This window comes from Staurois parvus, unplaced genomic scaffold (assembly GCF_062004578.1).
Source record: "Staurois parvus isolate SC_StPar_1 unplaced genomic scaffold, SC_StPar_1.0 ptg000696l, whole genome shotgun sequence".
Lineage (NCBI taxonomy): Eukaryota > Metazoa > Chordata > Amphibia > Anura > Ranidae > Staurois > Staurois parvus.
This window is the reverse complement of record NW_028318492.1, coordinates 5944755-5967238: the sequence shown is the minus strand read 5'-3', so window position 1 is coordinate 5967238 and position 22484 is coordinate 5944755. Positions and strand designations below refer to the sequence as shown.

The window sequence follows — 22484 nt, the reverse complement described above, 5'->3', positions numbered from 1 at the left end:
TTATTTTATCTTTTGTATTCATTTTTGATGCCAAGTGTGAATTAAATAAAAGTCACACTGTTTTAAATCAGCCTGGCACTAGAACACTTTGCCTCAAACGCCTAAAGACAGACACTTAAATAATATAAGTGTCACGATATTTAACATTTGGCTAAGCCAGCCTCCGCCACAGTTTTTTCCGGTTTTTCCTTCCTTGATAAAGGGGGAGAAAGCACAGACTGATCAAGTTTTGGGAAAAAAAACGGTGCAAAGAACCTAGAAGTGAAGGCGTTTGTGTTTCGTCAGACGTGGACGAAAGGTCCAGTGACTGAGCCACTGGCTGCAAAAAAGAAAATCATCTGATTACGGTGAGTAAAAGTTATGGAATTTATTGATAAACTAGCTATAGAAAGCAAGTTAGAGTTTAAGGATGTTTCTTTATATCCTGATGATGGTATGTTTTAAATCAGCCTGGCACTAGAACACTTTGCCTCAAACGCCTAAAGACAGACACTTAAATAATATAAGTGTCACGATATTTAACATAAGTCATCTCAGGCACTATTTAACTACACCCCTTTTAAGCCATGCCCAATTTTTAGCGCAATTTAAAACACACCCCTCCTCTCTCATCCCTTCCTCTCTCTCACACCCCTCCTCTTTTTCACCCTCTCACTCCCCTCTCTCTTTCACTTCCCCCACATGGCAGCCATCTTTAAATCTGGAAGTGCCCAGTGGCTTCTACGGAAAGAAGCCAGGAACATTCATGCAGTCTTTGCTGCAGTAAATATTTAAATGCCCCTTCTATGCAGCTGAGCTGCAATATGTAGTTAGGGTGTTGTGTGGGTGTGGCTTGAGTGTAGGTGGAGGCACAGGGGGCCCCATTATCTCTTACTGCCCAGGGGCCCCATGAGTTGTCAGTCCGCCCCTGGACAGGACAGAGATAGGTTCAAACCTGCAGGGAGCTGCACTAAAAGAGACAAGCTGACAGAGGTACAGCGTTTGTGCACAAGCACTGGGATGTGCTGGATGGGGCCTGAGGCATGAGGCCTGAGCAGTAGAGCTGCAAAGAGAGCCAGGAGGCGGAATATTGTTCTTTTGCCATATTGATGGTAGAAACCCCTGCATGGAAAGCTATTTGTTTGTATATTTTCTTCTGTTTAAATAAAAGTGGGCAGAAAAAGCCCAGAAAAAAAGCACATCTGAAGTGGTCTCTGCTCAATGATATGTACTACCTTTCTGTTAAACAACCCTCCATTTGTCACAAATAGATATGATCACAATATACAAATCTTTGAATGGTAACTCAGCACTGGGGGGAAAGTATTAAATCTTTGGTCTCTAAAAAAGACACTCAGCCATACAATAAATTTGGATGAGAAGCAATTCAATCTCAACTTAGTAAGGGGTTCTTTACTGGAAGAATGGTAAGGATGTGAAACTCCCTTCTACAGTTGTTGGTGTCAGCGGAAAGTGAAGATTAATTCAAAAACTTTTAGATGTGTTTCTTAGCAAACACAATGTACATGGATATATACACACACACTCAGGTTGAAGTGTATGGACTAATGTCATTATTCAAATTTACCAACTATAACATATGTAGCTATGTCCTCTTGTTCTCAGAGTAGGAGTGGGTCCTCCCAGCTTGAGACCTAGGCTTCTTTTGCTGGGCAGATGAGCACTCTTACCCCAAGTGACATTGTTGATGAAGGTATCCAGAGCAACTGCAAAGAGATTTTGCAAGTATTTCTAAGAGTTCACCACATGTTTAATGGTGGAAAACTCATATGGGAAAGAAGATGGGAGATGTCCACTAATCCCTCTACACAGTAGTGCAAGGTTGCTGGCATGAGTTCTAAGTGTTCCAAAAATAGTGGATCTGTGCAGAGGGAAGCTGGATCCCTTCTTATGATTTTAACCTCTTGGCCTTGACAGGTTATAAGGCAGGGTCAGACAAGGCAAATACTTTATAAGATCCTTAAACACTGATACATTGTCTACACAAATTTTTATTGCTTTATTAAGATGGGGCACTGCTGGATCAATGCTGAGAACAGCTCACTTCTTAATAAAGGACTCCTCAAATGGGTATATAGGACTACAAAACATTTGGGAGGTGTAAAAAGTTTATCAGGAGTTTTCCACTTTGCATACAGGATATCTGGCAACAGAGAGTGCATGGGAAAGGTTTTAGTAATCTCAGGGCATTTCAGGAATCCTAGGCAGGTACAGGCAGCACAAATAGAAGGTACAGGTTGCTCCATCATCTTTAAGTTAGTAGGCACTGCATCACTAAGAGCTAAAATGTCCCACTAAGCCTGGGAATTATGACAGCTGCCCGTGAAGGCTCAAAGACAATACTGACTGGCAAAGATTTTTTAGATTATTCATCAGATACAGGTTCTGCAGACAAAGGCTCTGAGGCTGTTAAGCTGCAGACAAGTTGGATAATAATTCTGCATGGGAAGGTGTTGAAGTACATTTATGACCTCTAACGTCAGTCAGCAATCAAAATTGCACATTAGCCCTTGAAATCCTGCATAACTGTGGTGAAATCCTCTCACTGTGGTTAAAATCGAGGAAAGGGCCACATCTGAGGGATCTAAGGAAATGTTCAAAGAATGTAATTAACAACATTCCTTGCTGCCTGTGTCAGGTCCTTTAGAGGGAACACTGCAAGCCTCCACATAACTGTTACTGGATTGTGAGCTGGAGGGACCCAATACAGTGGAACTGCTCCATGTGTGTTTGGGATCTGACAAGTTGCACCTCAAAGAGAGACAACTCAGCTCAAATACAAGGTAAGCTGGCTCACAAACTGGCAGCAAGGACTAACCAAGGTGAATCCATGCATCTCTTGTGATAAGGAGCAGTAGTAGGAAGTTGCTGTCTCATGCAGAGTGATGGGAACAAACGCACAGTGTCCAAATGCGCAACATTCTACCCAGTGACAAAGCCCCTCAGCATTAAAACCCTTTTAATGGAAAACCGATAAAAAATAGTAATAATAATGGCACCCAATGTTTGTAGTAAATTAAGTAGCTCCTGGAGGTTGACTAACACAGCCTACTCATAAAAGAATCTTCAGAGACAGGGCCACATCAGAGGCTGTGCTGCATAGTTCTTTGCAGCTAACACAGTACACAAAGGTCTGGAATCAACCTTAACCCTGAATCCAGTGTATGAAGGTCACATTCCAGGCAGGTCCTGCATTTGTCCAGTCCAGCAGGGTTCAAGAACTGCCTCCAATGCTATTGCTGAGGTTATGCCGATGTGCATAGAAGCATGAAAACAATCATGAAAAATGAAACAATTGCTAGTAAACATGATTAATTTGTTCTTAGTAGAGAAAAGCAATCCATCCTCTTACAAAGGCATGCTGGGAGTTGGCAGAATTATACCAGGCTTGTTACATTTTTTTGTTTGCCAGTGTCAAAATCCTCTGATAGATGGCAGCATTGCCTAATTGTCCTTGAATCCTACTAAAATGCCCTTTCACGCACCTAAATCTATACTCAAGTGATATTCTGTCCATGTCACTGCCTGTATGATGTGGACACTTCATACTGGCTGTCGGGGTGGTGTCCTGTAAGGAACCAGAAGAATCGGCTGGCCGGGAAGATTTGCATGACTAGATTACCAGTCCTCTACATCCATGAACACCGCTAGCGAGGCAAATAAATCGAAAGGTATTTTAATAAAACAGAATGGGGGGGTTGGAGTTAAGTTTTGCCCATAGATGGGCTTTAAAGAACAAAAATCATAGCTCTCATTTTGTTTTATTTTCACTTCACAGACAAATAGGAGAAAAAAGTATAGAGTAATATAAATTATAATGGAAATGTGATACCTTGTTCACTATAATGTAGACTTCTTTCAGCAGAGTTCTGTTTAACAGATCGACTTTTTGCAGAAACAGGAATGGAAATATGTTTTGGAATCTCAAAATGTTCAGGCATACTTATTTCCACATCATACTGGATAAACTGTAACTTTTTAGAGCAGGAGAAAGAAGAAGATCGGAAAGACACATTTGCCTGTAAAGAGGAAAAGAAAAAATAAACTATAAAATACCTCAAAGTCCCAAATAAAATCTCTTTAAACAGTAATATACATTAACTTTTAATTTTCCAATTCCTGCAGGTTTGGTAGACTCTGATGTGAGGCTCTTACTTAAAGTGGAACTTCACACTGTCAATCAACACTAACTACCTATTTTTAATCCTTATGCTGCTAGCATTTGTAAATAGATAGGAAAGTATATCATACAGTGTTTACTCGATTTAAACCTTTTTACATTTCTTCAGTTATTTTCTGGTCTTACTGCCTAAGAACATAATGTCATATATCCCAGCAATCTTCAGGAGGGTTTTTTTCAGCTAAGCACACCTTCCTTCTTGTCTTATTATTTATAGCTTTATTAACTTAGGTCGTAAGTCACATAGGTTTTACTTTTTGCCTTTTAAAATTGTTGCCCAAGGGAATATATTTTGCAATGTGTTCACATACAGTTTTTTTGAAGAACTCCCATTTCTGTGTTGTGTTCATCAATGCCAATATTCCTTGTCTTGGAGGGCAGCTCTCAGCCTTGGAAAATTAGCTCTCTTAATGTTGAGTGTTTTTATTTTTCCCATATGTGCTTGTTGTTTACAGCTAACAATAAATGAAATCATGGTATGGTCACTGCTACCCAGATGTTCTTTTATATTGAAATTAGTAATAAGCTCTGCATGGTTTGAGATTATCAGGTCCAGCAGAGCATCATTCCTAGTTGGGGCCTCTATGAACTTTACCCTAAAACTGTCCTGTAGAAGAAATATTTAACGTTTAACTGTTCCTGCAGTGCCATTACTCCAGTCAATTTCCAGGTAGTTAAAATCCCCCATTATTATCACTGCCCCAGCCCTTGCAGCCCTTTTGATCTGTGCAAGGAGCTGAGTCTCCACCTCCTCATTAATAATAGGTGGTCTATAACAAACTCCAATGATTACCTTTGTAGTACACACCCCCATGTTCAGTTCTACTCAAAATGCTTCAGCCTCATCACACTCTCCATCAACTAGATCCTCTTTTCCTCTCACTTTGAGATCACTTCTCACATTGAGACAGACACCACCATGTTTCCTTTTAACACTGTCACTCCGAAAGAGAACATAACCAGGACTATTAATGACCCAGTCTTGTGAAGAATAAAGCCAAGATTCAGCAATACCAATTAAATCATAGCTATCTTCATGCACCAAAGCTTCCAACTCACCTATTTTGCTTGGCAGACTTCTGGCATTGGTGAACAAACACTTTAATCCATTGACACCTTTTGCACATGTATTTTGCATATTTTCTATTTTCATACAAATAGTACTAATGGTTGTTTGTAACATGGGAACCTTCTTATCACCTACCATAGCCCTCCCCCCATCTTTCCCCATTCCACCCACCAATAAGGAGTGACCCCTGTCTGATCTGTCTGCCCCATTATAATCTAGTTCTCCCTCCCCCCTCGATCCTAGTTTAAATGGTCCTACAGCTGTACACCTCTCCCCAGCAGGGGTGTATTTACCACAAAGGCAAACAAGGCATTTGCCTAGGGCAGCATTTATCAGGGGGGCGGCACCTCCCACTGGCAGAAGTGTCACATGTGGCAGTCGGTGACTGAGAATGGGGAGCAGGTGAGGCACAGCAGTGCAGGCTGTGGGATGCTTTAGGCTTTTGAAGGTTGTCCGACTCTCTTTCCTGGATCATTGTCAGAAATAGGCACAACAGTGCAGGCTGCTGAAGGCTGTCTGACTCTCGTTCGTGGATCATTGTCAGAGATCAGCGCAGAAGGAAAACGTTGGGCTTTCCTGATCATGGCTCCCATGGTGGATGGCAGGTGAGTGCTGAAATCTCTCTCTCTCTCCCCACCCCTCCTTCCCCCACATAGGGTGGGGGAGCGATGTTACTCTTGCCTAGGGCAGCAGACAACCAAAATACAACACTGCTCCCTGTGAGGATTGCGGCGTCAGACCCCAGCCCTTCTCACCAAACTCGTGACTGAAGGACTAGCCAATCTAAAACTGCGCTGTCACGTGTGTAACAATGCCACGCCCAGCTGCACCCTGCACAAAGATTTTCCAGCTAATGGACCACAATCTGTGTACCAGCAGCCTGGGAGCGATTGTTACTGGGTCAGGTTAATTCGCAATTAACCCTTCACACTGCCACCACCTCCTTTTTGTACAGAGAAAGAGGAAACTCGGCAATATTAGCAATAACACTATGATGTTTGAATAATCATTTGTATACACAATGTCACAGCAGACAGATGTATGCAGGCGTTTAAAACACACAGTAGCGCTCTTCAGAGACTGGGGTTCTTAGTTTGCATCAAAGAGCTTTAGAAACAGTTCAACACTTTCAGAAAGTAAGATTTATTACTAAAAGGTCAAAAGGGTGCAATAAAAATATTTACAGAAAAAGATGTAGCCAATATATATATTTATATATGAATATACAGAGAGCAATAACACAGCAAAGAGATAACAGAAAGAAGTTTAGAGGGATAAAGTACTTGCCGTCAGCCTTGGTTTAAGCAGCTTTCAAGTGTCAGAGCAAAAGGGCCTTATCTCCCAAAGTTAGTTCCGATGTCAAAAGGGAGCTTCTTCAACTTCAACTCAACTCAGCTTAGCTTAGCTTCAAGCATAACAGCCTTTTTCTAGGAACTCAGCAGGGTGTCTCCTTAAAGCAGAGAACCAATCGCCTTATTTGGGGAGGGGTGTTGTAGGCAGGGAGCTCAGGCTATGACCAAATCCCTCACAAATTATACTATGGTCAATAACTTTTCCTAGGTACATGTAACATTCTATCCACGGGTAGATTAATATGCAGAAACATCTGCTGAACGTCTAAATATGAAATATGGCTGTCAGGAATGGACTCACCACTGGTGGTGCTGTGGCTCACTTGCTCTGTGGGCTGCAGTACCAGCTCCTACCAGAGTTTGCTTTCAGCAGCCAGGGTCTCACTCCTGCAATCAAGCCATCACCTGAGGCTGATTGCAGGAGGTCTATTTAAGCAGGACCAGGCCTGCAATCAGTGCCTTGGTGTTTGTTTCCCATGAGCCCCTGTACCTGGTATCCTGTGAATCTTCTGTTGCCGACCTCTGCATTGTTCCTGACCCTGCTGACCGTCTCCTGTTTAACCCCTGGGTTGCCTGACCATCCTTCTGCCTGATCCTCTGTACCGCGCTGCCCGTGAGTTACTGAACCTGGCTTGTGACCCTGACCATTCTCTGCCTGCTCCTCCGGCACCTCGCTGCCCGCACGTTGCTGACCTGGCCTGCCTGACTACGCCTTACGCTACCCAGACGATCCATCAATCCATCCCGCACGGATCTGTCCCTGTTACCAGGTCTGCCAGCCTCTTCACGTCAGGCTCCTTTCCCTGCACACCTCTGACGGCGCTCTCTACCATTGCCGGACGTACTCAGGGGTCGCGACCTGGTCTCAGTCTGCTCCAAGTCCATCCCCACCATCAGGGGACCTGGTGAATAAGCAGATTGGGACTTAGACCCCGCGCCCCGAGGAACCCCATGCTGTGGGCTGCTAGAGACGCCGCCAGGCGGTGCTTAACAGTACCAAGCAGCCTGCCTGACCATTCCACCTCTCCAGCCCTGACTACACCTGTGTTCCCACACATTTCTGGTCATACCTGGATCCCTAACAATGGCATACCTGCTGGGATGGTTAAGGAGATATAATTTTCTGCTCTCCTGTTTGTGTCAGCTAGGGGGTGTAATATATCAGACGACTTGTATGAAAGTGACCGGTCTGAATATATGCTTGGTTTTTATGTAAGTCTTTCATATTCAAAGATATGTATTCATAGGGGAAAGTAGATTTTGAATGTGATGTCTGCTTTGTGGCTTATCTGGAATGTCTTTGAAGCTCAGCGAGGGACTGGTTTATGGTTTTTTGTCTCGCAGACATATGGGGGCCAGGCTAATTGGGGTTTATAGCCATGAGCTCTCCCACTGGGCCTTGATGCCTTTTTGAACTCAGCATCCAGGGACCACGTGTCACTCAACAGAGAGGGAGGGGGGATGTGGAGGAGCTGATTTGGGAGTAGAAAATGATAGAAGATGGAGGCCTTTGCCAAAATGGAGGTTTGCATCCATCTCTGTGTGCACGATTGTTACACTCCCCCGCACAGCAGACTCCCTTCCATTTAGGTGCAAACCATCTCTAGCATATAGATTACACCCCAATGAAAAGTCAACTCGGTGCTTCCCTCTTTCACCAGGTCTTTAGCCATGCATTCAGTTTACTAATGTCCCCCTGTCTTTCCTATGTTGCGCATGGCACAGGTAATATTTCAGAGAATATCACCTTGGAGGTCCTTCTCTTCAACTTGCAGCCTAGCTAATTAAATTGATTCTTAAGGAGCCTTCACCTTCCATGTTTTCTGTCATTGGTTCCAACATGGACCAAGACAGCTGGGTCATGCCCAGCCCCTCCCAGCAATTTAGCAACCTGGTCCACCACATGCCAAACCCTGGCACCAGGGAGACAGCAAACCATTAGATTGAGGTGATCTTGCGACAAATTATTCCATCAGGCCTTGTGATCATAGAATCCCCTATTACCGGCAATTGTCTAGGCCTTCCTGAAACTACACTCACCACCCCTCCCAGATGGTCTGCTCTCATGTTAGGGATAGCAGTGACATCCAGGGCTGCCACCCCTGAGCTTGCCACCCCCACAACTTCACCCAACTTGGCAAATCTGTTTGGGTGCTCAAACCCAGGGCTTGCTACCTGATAATCCTGACTAGGCACTCAACCCTCCACATCAACCCCATTAGCTACCTGCTCAGAGAGCAGAAGATGCTCAAGGTTATCAGCTCTGCCCAGTGTTGCAACTTGCTCCTCCAGATCTCTAACACGAGCTTCCAGAATGCTCATATCTTTTGCAGCGGTTTCTATCCTGGAGCTGTTGCTCCATTGTTGCGTACATGCGGCACACTGTGCACTGCACAAAACCTTCAACCCTGCTAACACTCATTATCACAGTTACAATATTAATATTACTAACAGGAAATATCAGTTGTCACTTACAGGTTAGAAGACTAACCTGTTTTCAACTCTGGTTTTTTAACTCCACTTAATCAAATGTCCACTTTTTCAATGGTCCAGCAAGCAAAATACAGGCAAGCTCAAGAATGAGCAAGCTCAGAGTGAGCTCTACAGAAAGTTATATAGTACCTGTAGAACCTGTGACCAATTAACCCCTCCCCTTAATTAGCAGACTGAAATTATCAGCATGAATCATCTGTCCTGGCTAGAAATGCTAGGGGGTGTTTTACAAAATGATTTATCAGCAAAATAAAGCATGGATACATGGATGGATGGGGGAGTTTTCTTTGAATATTATAAATTTATTAAATAAAGTTTTTAGTTTGTAAAGCTCAGATTCAGTGTAGTTCCACTTTAAGTGGACTCTATCAGAAGAAATCAGTGAGGCTGGAAAGACAGATTTGTCTGCCCCTACTTTTGTACCTAAAGAACAGCAGTGTAGGGGTCCCAAACATCTCACACTCATGTCCATAAAATATGAAATGAACTGGTGTTGTGATTATCAAAGGGAAGTTCTTTGGCAGAAAGAACATTAACCATTTGACAGTGTTCTTTGACATGTGATGTAATTTTTTTTCTTATCTACACTATACAGTATATCACTAAGCACAACTAAGCAAAAACCTTGCCAACATTACAATACTGGTGTTTTTGAGGTTAGATAAAATTCATTACTATCTCAAGGTTCAGTCACAATGCATTCTTCTCCCAGACTACTTTTTTGTGTGTGCCAACAAGTTGTGTTCCTGTTCACAGTTTTTTGCCATTTGGTCTGATTTGTCACAGCACCCTGAACGTTTGACAGCTCCTTGGATAGCTCCTTGGATAAGATTCTATTCAGAAAATCTGTGGCATTTTTATAATCTGTGTTTAGAAAATAATACATTTGTGTAATATGTTGTCTGAAACAGGCCTACACTCTGCCTACACATTTGCCTCCTATGAATGAGGATTCTCTACAGCAAATTAGTATAATTTTTATATTCTGCCTCCATAAAAATATAGTCTAATTTCATATTTATTGATGAAATCTACCTGCTCTCTCCCTCCAAAATAGTGGCCTATCCAAATAGGTTTAAATGTGGGGATGCAATTCTGTAAACTTATTTTGTGTTAAGTTTAAAATAAAAAAAAGTAAAAAAAAATTATGTCCAGATCAAGGGTGGACTTACAACTCATGGGCCCCCAGGCAATAAGAGATAATGGGGCCCCCTTGTGTCTCCGCCTACACTCAAACCAAACCCTAACCCACACAACACCCCCCTACATACTGCAGCTCAGCTGCATAGAAAGGGCATTAAAAATAATTTAAAAGTAATAAAACAACATCATGGGGTCCCCCAATCAATACCAAGCCCTTCGGGTCTGGCATGGGTATTGAGGGGAACCACCACGCCAAAATAAAAAAAATGGCGTGGGGTCCCCGTAAGATCCATATTAGACCCTTATCCGAGCATGCAGCCAGGCAGATCACGAAGGGGGGGCAAGCATGGGCCCCTCCTCCTAAACCATACCAGGCCACATGCCCTCAACATGGGGGGTGCTTTGGGGGGGTTCCCCCCCAAAGCACTTTGTCCCCATGTTGATGGGGACAAGGGCCTCTTATCCACAACCCTGGCCTGTGGTTGTGGGGGTCTTTGGGCAGGGGGCTTATCGGAATCTGGAAGCCCCTTTTAGCAAGGGGCCCCCCCTCCATATGAGTGAGTATGTGTTACATGGTACCGCTATCCATTCACAAAAAAAAGTGTAGTGTGAAAAAAGATAGGAGACAGTCTTTGACAAGTCCTTTATTAAAAGAAAAAAAATAACAGAATGTCCCCTGAAGTAGATCCAATGTCAATCACAATGCTTGAGAGTTCTTAAATATGTAAGGGGTGGGGCTACCCAGTGACATCATGCGTGTGGCCCCAACTCCTTGTGACATCATTGACCCAGCATGGACTGGTGTCAAGGTCCTACCTTTTCCCAGAGGTTATGCTGCTCCATGTGCTGGCATCCATCTTGGGTTTCTGCAGAGCATGGTGGGAGTCTTTTATGCCTTCAGGCCTCTGCGGTCCATGGGGGTTCCCCTCAAAATCCATACCAAACCCAAAGGGCTTGGTATGGATGGGGGGTGGACTCCACGCCGTTTTTTAAACTATTTTTTTAATTGCCGGCAATTCTTTCTTTTAATATTCAGCTGTCAGTGGGAAACCCCACTGACAGCTGAAACATTAAATCATGGTTTTCACTACTAAAATACTGCTCATTCGGTATTTAATAGCGTTTTTTGGTGAATTCAAACTTTTTTTAAAAAAATGTTATGTGGTATCCTACCGCATACTCGGATGCGGTAAGGTACCGCTTAGTGAACTGTGCCCAGTGAGCCTGTATGGTCAGTCCACCCCTGGTCCAGATGCAATCTGCCAACTCAATCCCTCAAAAATTGCAGACTATCATTAAAGTCTTAAAGGTGTACTTTATATTGTGCTTAAGCCCTGGTTGACACTGGTGTGACTTCAGGTCATGTACAAACCGCACCTGAAGTCACACCTAATGCAATTCTATGGCACTGTCTTAATCACTGCTTTTTGAAGTAGCACGTTTTCAAATATAGTTCCTGCACTACTTTTTTCCGATTTCATCGTGACTTACATTGACTTCTGTTAAATGAAGTTGCAAGCCACAGTGAAATCGGAGGTACAAATCACAGTTAGATTGCTAACATTTTTATAACTGAAGTTAGATAGCTAACATTTTTCTGTAATAAATTTAAAACAAAAATATAATAACATTTTTATTTACAGATGCAATCTGCCTGCTTTTTCTACGTCAAAACTATCAGCTTGCACAAAAGGTTATAAAAGCTGTAAATCTGTATATTTTTCCCTCTTCTGTTTGACCCAGTTTTTTACAGCAAGATACAATTTCCAAATACAGGAGATCACTGGGAAGAGCATAGCGAAAGAACCTGGGACTTGTTTATTCCATAAAACAGAGACTACAGTAAAGAAATATAAAAACTCTGTGGAATTCCATCTTATAAACGCGGCAAAAGGATTAATTCCAAAATTGTGGCAGAAACAAGAAGTACCGAAAATAAAAGATTGGATAAGTAGGATGAATTACAATTACAGGATGGAAGAACTCCGACATTTAGAGGAGGATAAAATAGAGAGATTTCAGGAAAGGTGGAAGACATGGGAGATTTATAAGAAATTATATAAGGAAGGAGAATAAATAAGAAATAAGAAGGAGACAGGGATAAGAAAACATTGAGAGAAAAAAAAAGGGATCAGAGCGGGTGGGAGAGGGAGGGGAGGGAGGAGGGATATGGAGCTGGGAGGGTATAGTTTAAAGATATAAAGGATTATGTTTGTGTTGTTTTTATCCCTGGGTTCTAAGGAGTTAGGTGTAATAGAAATGTGATAAGGTATTTTTGTATGGATTGTGATACTATAATATTTAATAAAAAATCAATAAAATATTAAAAAAAAAAACAGCATAGAGATCCCCCCAACTCATACCAATGATTCAAGTCTGGTATAAATTGGAAGGAGGATCTGCACAAAAACAAAAAACCCAGCAAGGTACCCATAAATTCGACACCAGACCTCTCTGGGGTCTGGTATGGATTTTAAGGGAGAACCCCACATAAAAATCAAGGGAAAGAAAGCAAGAGGTCCTCCCCAAAAATCTTTACTAGACCTTCATCCAAGTATGCTTGAGGAAGGATTTGGGTGGGGGGGACATACATCTGGTCCTATCACTTCACTCCCTCTGAAGGATAGGTCCAGGGGATGACTGCTAATATACACAAAGGGACAGGATCTCCTGGGTGATGTCAATGACTATGTGTAAGTACTTGAGGTATGTTGGCAAACAATTTTTTTTTCTCTTTCAGCGGGTCAGCAGGAGTCAGGCATCATGATTGACATGTATCTACATTGCTGGACAACGTGATTGACAGTGGATGTACATTGTCGGACATTTATTGTAGATTTTTTTCATATTAAAGGACTTGTCAAAAAAAAAAAAAGATACAATTTCCTTACTCTCTTCCTTAAAAAATGTAGCCTATCCAATCAAGGATTCAAAGGTATAGTGCTAATCTTTACAACATTCATTTTTTTAATTAAAAACAAAATTGACCACATTTTTTATCTCCAGATGCTGCACGCCTGCTCTATCCCTCAGAAAGAGTGTCTACTTTCCAAAAAGACTTAGTAGTTGTCATTCTTAATATTAATATTCATATAGTGCCGACAATTTGTGCAGCATTTTACATATATATTGTACATTCACATAAAAGTTATGGTGCAAATGTGTTAATCTTCTCCATCTTCAGTCTCTGAAACAGGACACTTTTTAGACACTTAAAAATGTCAGCCTGTCTAAAAAGCCCTAATAAAATCTATAGCCTTTTCAGTTCTTCAGTCTGAAAGACACGTTTTTCATAATTTTCTATTTCCAGATGTAATCTGCTTGCTCTCAACACTGGTCATGGTATTCTGCCTTTAATACAATACAATGCAATAGGTAGTCTACATCCACATCAAATGATGCCCACATCCACATCAATTGTGTGGATGGGTGAACTGTTTCATTTTTTTCATTCAACCCTCTGGTTGAATGAAAAAAATTAATCTTGTATGGCATGCCCAAGTGTTTGGAAGTAAATTAAAGGCAGATAAAACAGAAGATCTGCCCACTTAAATAAGAGTGTTGGGACACCAAATATTTTGTCCGTAAAAGCTGTGGTCATCTGATGCTTAAATTATAGTATGGTGGACAAAATTATGAAGTCATTTTTTTTTACAAAAACTGAAAAGCTAAAGCATCCATTCCAGTTATGTATCTGCTGCTGTACAGAATTTCACTGGCATCTGCAGTCTTTTAAATACAGTCCCTCAGGCCTACTACTCTGTTGTGATAATTGGCAGCTTCCAGGGCTTTGGCACAGGTGTTCATTTCAAATAATTTTTTCTTTACATACATTTTTTATAGATGTGGAGTGCAGTGCTTAAATTTTGAATGCAACTTTTTCTTTTAACCTTTTCTACTTAGCCAATGTAATGTCAGTTTTTGTAAAGCTCAGCTCCAGTCATTAATTTTTTTTGGAGTGTTTAGTGAAGGATTATAATCTGAGTCAACTTTTTATTGCTCTGTTTCTAATTGCAAAGTTTCTTCTCATCTCCTGCATACTTGGTGGGTATAGGACAGAAGAGGAAGTGAGGGAAAATCTTTCCAATGCCTTGCTAGGTGACAGGAATAACAGGAAGTAAAGGAAACACACTCCAAATTGGACACATGCAACAATGAAAGCAAAACCATAGTGTAGAGCAAGAAAATAATATAATCTCTTTCACAACCGTGTTGCCATTTTTGCTTCAATAAAAAGATTTTGCTCCTGCCAAATGATGTCGGTCAGACAGAACAAGGAGAAAAGAAAAATCTCCTCTACTGATATGCAGACAGCATTTAATATCTAACATAGAAATCTCAGAGGAAGTTCCAACCATGTCTGTGTTCTAAACTAATCTTGCTGGAGCTAGGTTTTAAAAATATTATGCATATCCACTTATACTCACCTTCCCAGTGCTCTCTTGCCAAGCCTTCCTCAATCAGAGCCAACCCAAAGGCTCTAACTGCAGCTGTCTTTAGTTGTTCTTTGTTTGTGGGTCTTTCTGCCTTTAATTTTGCCTTCAGCAAGTGAAATGCATGCTCGGTTGGGTTGAGGTCAGGTGATTGGCTCAGCCATTGCAGAATATTCCACTTCTTTTCCTTCAAAAGCTCCTGGGTTGCTTTTGCAGTGTGTTTTGGATCATTGTCCATCTGTACTGTGAAGCGCTGTCCAATCAACTTTGCTGCATTTGGCTGAATCTGGGCTGGCAGTATATCTCTAAACACTGCAGAATTCATCCGACTGCTTTTGTCTTCTGTCACATCATCAATAAACACCAATGACCCAGTGCCACTGGAAGCCATGCATTCCCATGCCATCACACTGCCTCCACCATGTTTTACAGATGACGTTGTGTGCTTTGGATCATGAACTATTCCAAGCTTTCTCCACACTTTTTTCTTCCCATCATTCTGGTACAGATTAATCTTAGTTTCATCCATCCAAAGAATGCTTTTCCAGAACTGGTCTGGCTTTTTAGATGCTTTTTGGCAAAGTCTAATCTGGCTTTTCTATTCTTCAGGCTTATGAATGTTTTGCACCTTGTAGTGAACCCTCTGTATTTGCCCTCATGAAGTCTTCTCTTGATTGTAGACTTTGACAATGATACGCCCACCTCCTGCAGAGTGTCCTTCACCTGTCTGGATGTTGTGAATGGGTTTTTCTTTACCATAGAGAGGATCCTGCAACCATCCACCACTGTTGTCTTCCATGGACGTCCATGCTGTTTTATGTTGCTGAGCTCACCAGTGCGTTCTTCTTTCCTCAGACTGTACCAAACTGTTAATCTGGCCACTCCTAATGTTGCTGCTATCTGTCTGATGGATTTGTTTCATTTTTGAAGCCTTACAATGGCCTGTTTCACTTGCATGGACAGTTCCCTTGAACGCATGATGTAGGTTCACAGCAATAGCTTCCAAATGCAAATACCATACTTAGAAGCAACTCCAGACCTTTTACCTGCTTAATTGATAAAGAAATAATGAAGAAGTAGCCCACACCTGGCCATGAAACAGCTTTTGATTAAATTGTCCAATTACTTTTGGTCCCTTGAAAAAGGGGGGATGGCTACTCTTAAGAGCTGTAATTCCTAAACCCTTCCTCAAATTTGGATGTACATACCCTCAAATTATACCTGAGAGTGTGCACTTTCAGACCATATGCATTATATAACTATAGCTTGAACATGTTTTGGTCAATATCTGAAAAAAATAAAATTGTGCCTGTGTCCAAATATATATGGACCTAACTGTATATAGCGCCATTAATTTACACAGTGCTTTACATATGTATATATTGTACATTCACATCAGTCCTTAACCCTCAAGGAGTGTACAATCTATGGTCCCTAACGCACATTCATACATACACATACTAAGGCCAACGCAGACAGGATCCAGTTAACCTATCAGCATGTCTTTGGAGTGTGGGAGGAAACCAGAGAAAATTGTAGGATTACCATAAAACCGGCACCGATGACACCGATAGGCCACTACTGAAGCACAAATGAACAACAGTGCTTGGGATCTATCCTTAAAGCCCACCACAGTAAGAAATAAGATGAAATCAGTGGGTGGCAATGTTTAGGAAAGCTATAATACTGTACATAGGCAAGAATATCTATTACCAAATCTAAGTGTGAATTTCTGCAGCTTCTATTGTGCCATCTGATAATGCACAATATGTACATATGAGTACAGAGATCGCTCACAAAGAACATTTGCATAGGTTGCATCTGCAACTTATTACCTCTTTGTTAATGCCAGATGCTGCTATTGCAGCTCGGATACTGCTGCTCTCCAGAGTGCCAGTTACTTTTCTACGCTTGTACTCCAGTAGTGACATCTGCATTTGGGCTGCAGTTGCTAAAGCCTTCTCTCTTCTTTCATTAATTATTGGGATCTTCAGATTTTCTTCCAAGATACTGTTTTCTTTACATTTAAGATAGTAGGTTTTCTTTGAATGTGTGCTGCCTAAAAAAAACAATGAGAATTAGCAAAATAAACTAGCAAATACTTTTAAAAAGGGGTATACTTTTTCAAACAATACAGCAGAGGGGTTACTAGTGAACTATGTCTTTATTGTGGCACCTATACCTCAAAGTAGAAATTACAAGAAAAAATGAATAGCCAATTCAAAGATACAAAAACCAGCCTATACTTCAATATGCACCTTCAGACCAGAGATTTGCCCTGCAGTACTTAGTTTGATGGCCAGCATCATTCAACCCACTTCCTCTGAGCCCAAGTCATCCTGGACCTGCTCTAGCCTGCAACTTGACAGTGAAAGGAGAATCAACACAGTGATGAGTTCATCTCTATAGCATGCTGCTCTCTCCTTCTAGCAGTATTTTTCTTGGCAGCACATGAACTGATTGGCTATCTGTATTGCTACTTCCACTTATGATCCACAAGGGGCTGATACTGGCTCAAATGCATATGCTTACACTGTTGTAATTTAAAAATAAATCCAATGATGTATTAATGACTACAGAGCTGTACTAGTTTGTGTATTTTTTAGCTGTTTAGAGTACAGCTTTAATCCATTACCTGTGCTTTTTTCAGGAGAAACAAATACATTGTACACCAAATAAAATTTAACAGGAACATGCACCATACATACATAAATTAAGTGCTCCATGACACTTCATTCATGGAGGGAGCGCTGCATGTTTCCTGTTATAATGTGTCAAGCCTATATCATCTGCAATCAAAATGTTGCCTGGACTTGGTGACATTTCATGGATTTGAAACCATGAACCTTCCCATAAAACCTACCCACGTTTGCTAAATTAACACAATGGATATAGAAAGCTGTCCTTCTGTAACATGACAGAAATGTGTGTAAACTGTAATTACTGCCAACAGAAGGAAATATAACACATACGTATACAGTATTTGTACATTTGTCACAAAAAAAGTGTATACATATTTATGGCACTATACAATGCAAACAAAAACAAGCAGTTGCATTAACTTCACATAAATCTCAACTTTACTATAATGGCAAGATACCACCAAAAAAATGACCAAAAACTGATGCAGATAAAACTCTGTGATTATATAGTAATAATAAAACAAAGTTATATTTTTACTTAACATACAAGATAAACTTCTTTAACCTGTTTGAACATTTTCTTTTACTCTCCATATACAGTATTTTTAATTTATAGTCATGAAAAAAACCTCTTTTATCACATCAGAGAAAATGGATTATACCTTTAATCGAAGAACACTTTGAATTGAGTTGTTAATTAGAACAATCAGTCAATTGTTTCATGTAACAAAAATAGACTAACCTTGATTTAGTTTAGAAAAAAAACTTACAACAGTTTTCTGTTGATTTTTCTGGCAAATAAGGGCTAATATTATTTGCACTAATTTAATATTAAAGTCTCCTCCATATGGCTAAGGTCAATGGCGGGACTTTGCATGCTGTGCTCTTCTGAGCAGAAATACATTGCAGGTCTCCCACCTACTGAGATACAACAGCCCAGCACAGCAATGAATGTCATACAAGAATGGGGAAGATCTATCAACTACCAATAAGGATGCATGTGGTTTTGAAAAGTTTTTTGCTCTCATCCATGCTTGTGTAACAGAGGGAGAGGAATTCATTAATTCATTTCTATGCTGAGATACTGCTGTCGAGACAATATCACTATGTCTAGCAATTCCCATGTGACCTTTGCACTTTCACATACAATTCAGCAATGACAGCTACTACATTTCTATCCTGGCAGGTTCCTTTTCATGCTTGTTGAACTCTTATGTACAAATAAATATGTATGTTTTACCGATGCCTTCACACATAATATTTGAATGTGATCAGCTTGCCATAAATATTTTTTTCTGCTTATGTAAAAAAAAAACTTGTTTCATTTGTGAGGAACAATCACACTGCATGTTCTTATTAAATATGCAAAACCATTCTTTTTAGTGTAGTAGAATGAATATGATTAAAATTGGCAATAAACCTGCAAATTAGACCTTTTTCTCCTTCACTTTAGGAGTTAGCCCAATCTGTAACAGATTTGGCCACATATGGTAGATTGTAAGCTCGAAATAGCAGGGCCCTCGAACCCCTCGTGTATCACATTGTATTGGTATTGTTCTGTCACATGTTCTGTCCCCTTTGTAATGTACAGCGCTGAGCGAACTATAGGCGCTTTATAAATACTGTATAATAATAATAATAATAATATGGTGCCTGGTAGATATATGAAGGTACCTACCACACATTCAACAGGTGAAACATCATTTCAAGGCAGCATACCGTATATGTGTTAATCTGACCTTTAAATCTTTTATCTTACAAAAGTGATAAGTGAACTGAAATAAAGCAGTCAGGAAAAGTCAGCAGCAGCACAGACACACATCTTATATTGTCACAGAGGCCTAAAACTAGCTTTGTAGATAATCTGAATGCATATAAGCACTTCTAATTCTTTTATCTTAGTACAAATCTATAAGTGTTCTCAGAAAAATCACACAGTGTTTGTGTGGTTTATCCTGTATCTGAATTTATATCAGTCATTCTATAACGCAGGCAAGGTTGAATTGCAAATTAATTTTCTTTGGAAAATCGCTTGAGGTGATTGTAGCCGTATTAGTGTATTTGCGGCAGAAACAATTGAGTACTGTCCGTGATACTTTTTTTTATTTGCACTAACAAACAATTTTGAGGACAAGCTTTCGGGGAGTGTCCCCTTCTTCAGGTCATAGCAGTACTGACCTCAGAAATAAACTAATCAGTAGGAAACTTCCTTCTGAATATGATGTCACAAATAATGGAAGCAAACCCTGCAATAAGAAACGCTGCAAACTGTGCAACCAAATCAATCCATCAAAAAGTGTCAGACACTCAAAAGGGATCTTTAATATCTCCGGATCATACAGCTGCACCTCCAGTAATGTTGTGTACCTTATACAGTGCAGAAAATGTAACAAAGGATCTTATGGTGGCGAAACAGGACAGAAGTTGCAAACAAGGATGAATTTGCACAGACATACCAACAAGGAACAAAAAGAAGATGACTTGCACACCTGTGGGACACCATTTCGCACAACCAGACCACACTTTGGGAGACCTCAATATTTTAGTTCTTAAAGGAAATTTCAAATCCATTCAGGAAAGTAAAACTTTTGAACTAAGAATGATAATTCTATTTGACACAAGAGATAACGGCCTGAATTTGGACACGGGATTCCTCAAACATTATCCAACAGTTTTATCACCTCAAGCATGACTGCCTCTGTGAGTGTTGTCTCCCCCCCCCCACCCCAGACTTTGCTTTTGTTGTGTCTTATCACTGTTCTCTTTTTTTTTTTCCATTCCTACATCTCTTCTAACATTCTGCTATACCTTTGTGATCAGTACTGCTTTGACCTGAAGAAGGGGACACTCCCCGAAAGCTTGTCCTCAAAATTGTTTGTTAGTGCAAATAAAAAAGTATCACGGACAGTACTCAATTGTTTCTTTAGAAAATTAGAAATTTTATGTGTTTTGTAATCCGATGGTGCTACCATTGATTTCGAAATTCGACCAACCAAGCCTTCAGTTTCACCTAGTGTTGCTACAGAAAAAAAATTTGTGGCCAAGAATTTTCTTTTCTTTCCAGCTCAGGCTCATTTCTTTTTCCTTTTTTATTTCTTGCACTATTCTCCCATCATTGATTCGAAATTCATTAGTTTTTCAGAAAATTTCCAACATGCCCAATCACTCAAATTCTATGGTCGCTTGATAATCGGCCGTTTCTATGACCCATAAATGGTGCGAAATTCGAACGAAAATTCTTAGAAAAGATTTTCGAAAGAAAATTCTTTCGGAATTCGACCCGTGTATGCCCGGTTTTAGGATGTTGATTGAACTGTCCAGCATGCAGTCAGCTAGGAGAATCTGGAAGGTGAATCTGTACATCTCAATATGGAAAATAATAGGAATTACTGCAAGGGTCCTTCACATTAAAGCAAAATATGTGCTCAGTATAAATGTGATAACATTTTCCTTCCACTATGTTGTATGTACAACTTGGATTAATTGATCAATATTTAGGCTTTATTTGTGCTATAAACCAGCATTTCTGGAGGCACAGTGTCATATGATAAATATTAATTATACAATTACCCATACACAGCAATGATTTATTTCCAGACTTCCTTAAATAAAACTTCTCCTTAAAATATGGTAGCTGTCATTGCTGATTTCTTATCATGTCAAAACTATCTTACTGGCTGCGATGCTGACCCCCTTTTTAACACTTCGGGTAACTAAGCCAGAACAAATATGCAGATGCATATTTTCAGAAGCAGGACAGCAATGGCAGCCCCAGGTTTTTCTCCTAAAAGAGTTATTTTAAATTAAGGATAATAATGAGGTGGTAACAATAAATATATAATAATATATTATATCGCAATATAATAAAAAATACTTTCATTTTTTTTACAGCAATTTATTCAGTGATAGCTCCTTTACAATGTCATGAACAAACTATAAAAATACTGGGATATGTGATAAAGCAGAAATAACAGTGTAGAATAAAACTGCCCCAAACAGAGATTAGAAGCAACCAAAAGATATACAGAATATATAAATTTCCACAATCTACAAACATGCATGTATAGACAGTAAACAATTGCAAACAAAATAAGTGAGCAGAAAGTATATGATCTTTAAAGCGACATTAAAAAGAAAATAAACCCAAAAACAAAAATGTAATATACTGCAGCCAACCAGTTCGTAGGTGTGATGGATGCAGTCATTTTAATTTTTCATGGTCTTTTATTTTTTTTTTTATATAATTTATACCTAGTGACCCTGCTAGTTACAAATTTCCTGTCCTAGGGTGACAACTCTTATTCACCATACTGTACTATAAAGGAGCATTGTCACTCTAGCACAGAGCTACAGATTACAGAACATCTCTCCCTTTCCACCCTGAACCAGCTGGCCTTTGGTACGCGTGTACCCAGTTTAAGAGATAGTTTGTAATAGGCATAAGAAGCTCTCAGCTCACAATGGTTTTTTCAGGATTAACAGAGTTTTTTTGCATTTATTAAATGGATATAACAAAATGCAGGATGATACAAAAAAAAGGAAAACAAACAGATTCCCCATCCACACAAATGAGGTATTGTATTCTAACAGCAGGGATTCCTCTGCTGTCAGAATACAATGATCACCCCTGCAGCCAATTGGCTACATGGACTGATCAAACTAAAAATTTCCTACATTCCCATTTGAGGGAAGCCAATCACTAGATCGATTTTTCTCACGCAAGAATAAGCATAGATGGATAAAAATATATCTAATCCTTGCTTAACTGGGCAATTTTTGATCTGTCTATGGCCAGCTTAACTTTGAGGTGTGAGGATGTTTTGGTATAAATGTGAGCTGCCAAAGGGAATATTTTATTATTTACCAGCGATACTGTATGTGAGTAGGCATGACAATAGATTCAGTGGCCTATCACAAAATGTTTTGGGGAAAGGTTCTCTAGACAAGGGGATCTAAATCTCTTTGTTTTCCAGAAAACCACATCAAAGGATCCCCTCTTTTGGATATGCAATGAGGGTGGACTCCTTTTAAGAATGCACAACTTGACCTTTGTAGACCCAATCTAACCTGTGCATATGTAATTTTCCCTCTAATAATGTTGTGAATCTGCACATACTTAATTTTCCCTCAAAAAAGGTTGCGCTAAAGCTTTGCATTAAAGGGTTTTGAGTT

At 40.2% G+C, this 22484-nt stretch overlaps 1 protein-coding gene across 1 annotated transcript in view; it reads right to left on the bottom strand.

The window, feature by feature from the left end:
• Window positions 1–22484, bottom strand: part of CFAP47 (cilia and flagella associated protein 47) — a 772366-nt gene that overhangs the window by 359141 nt on the left and 390741 nt on the right. Inside the window, exons 45-46 of the mRNA XM_089653003.1 lie at window positions 16506–16729; window positions 3833–4019 (exon numbers count right to left, since the gene is read on the bottom strand). Of these exons, the coding sequence (XP_089509129.1) occupies window positions 3833–4019; window positions 16506–16729 (411 nt within the window). The remainder of the gene's footprint in view (window positions 1–3832; window positions 4020–16505; window positions 16730–22484) is intronic.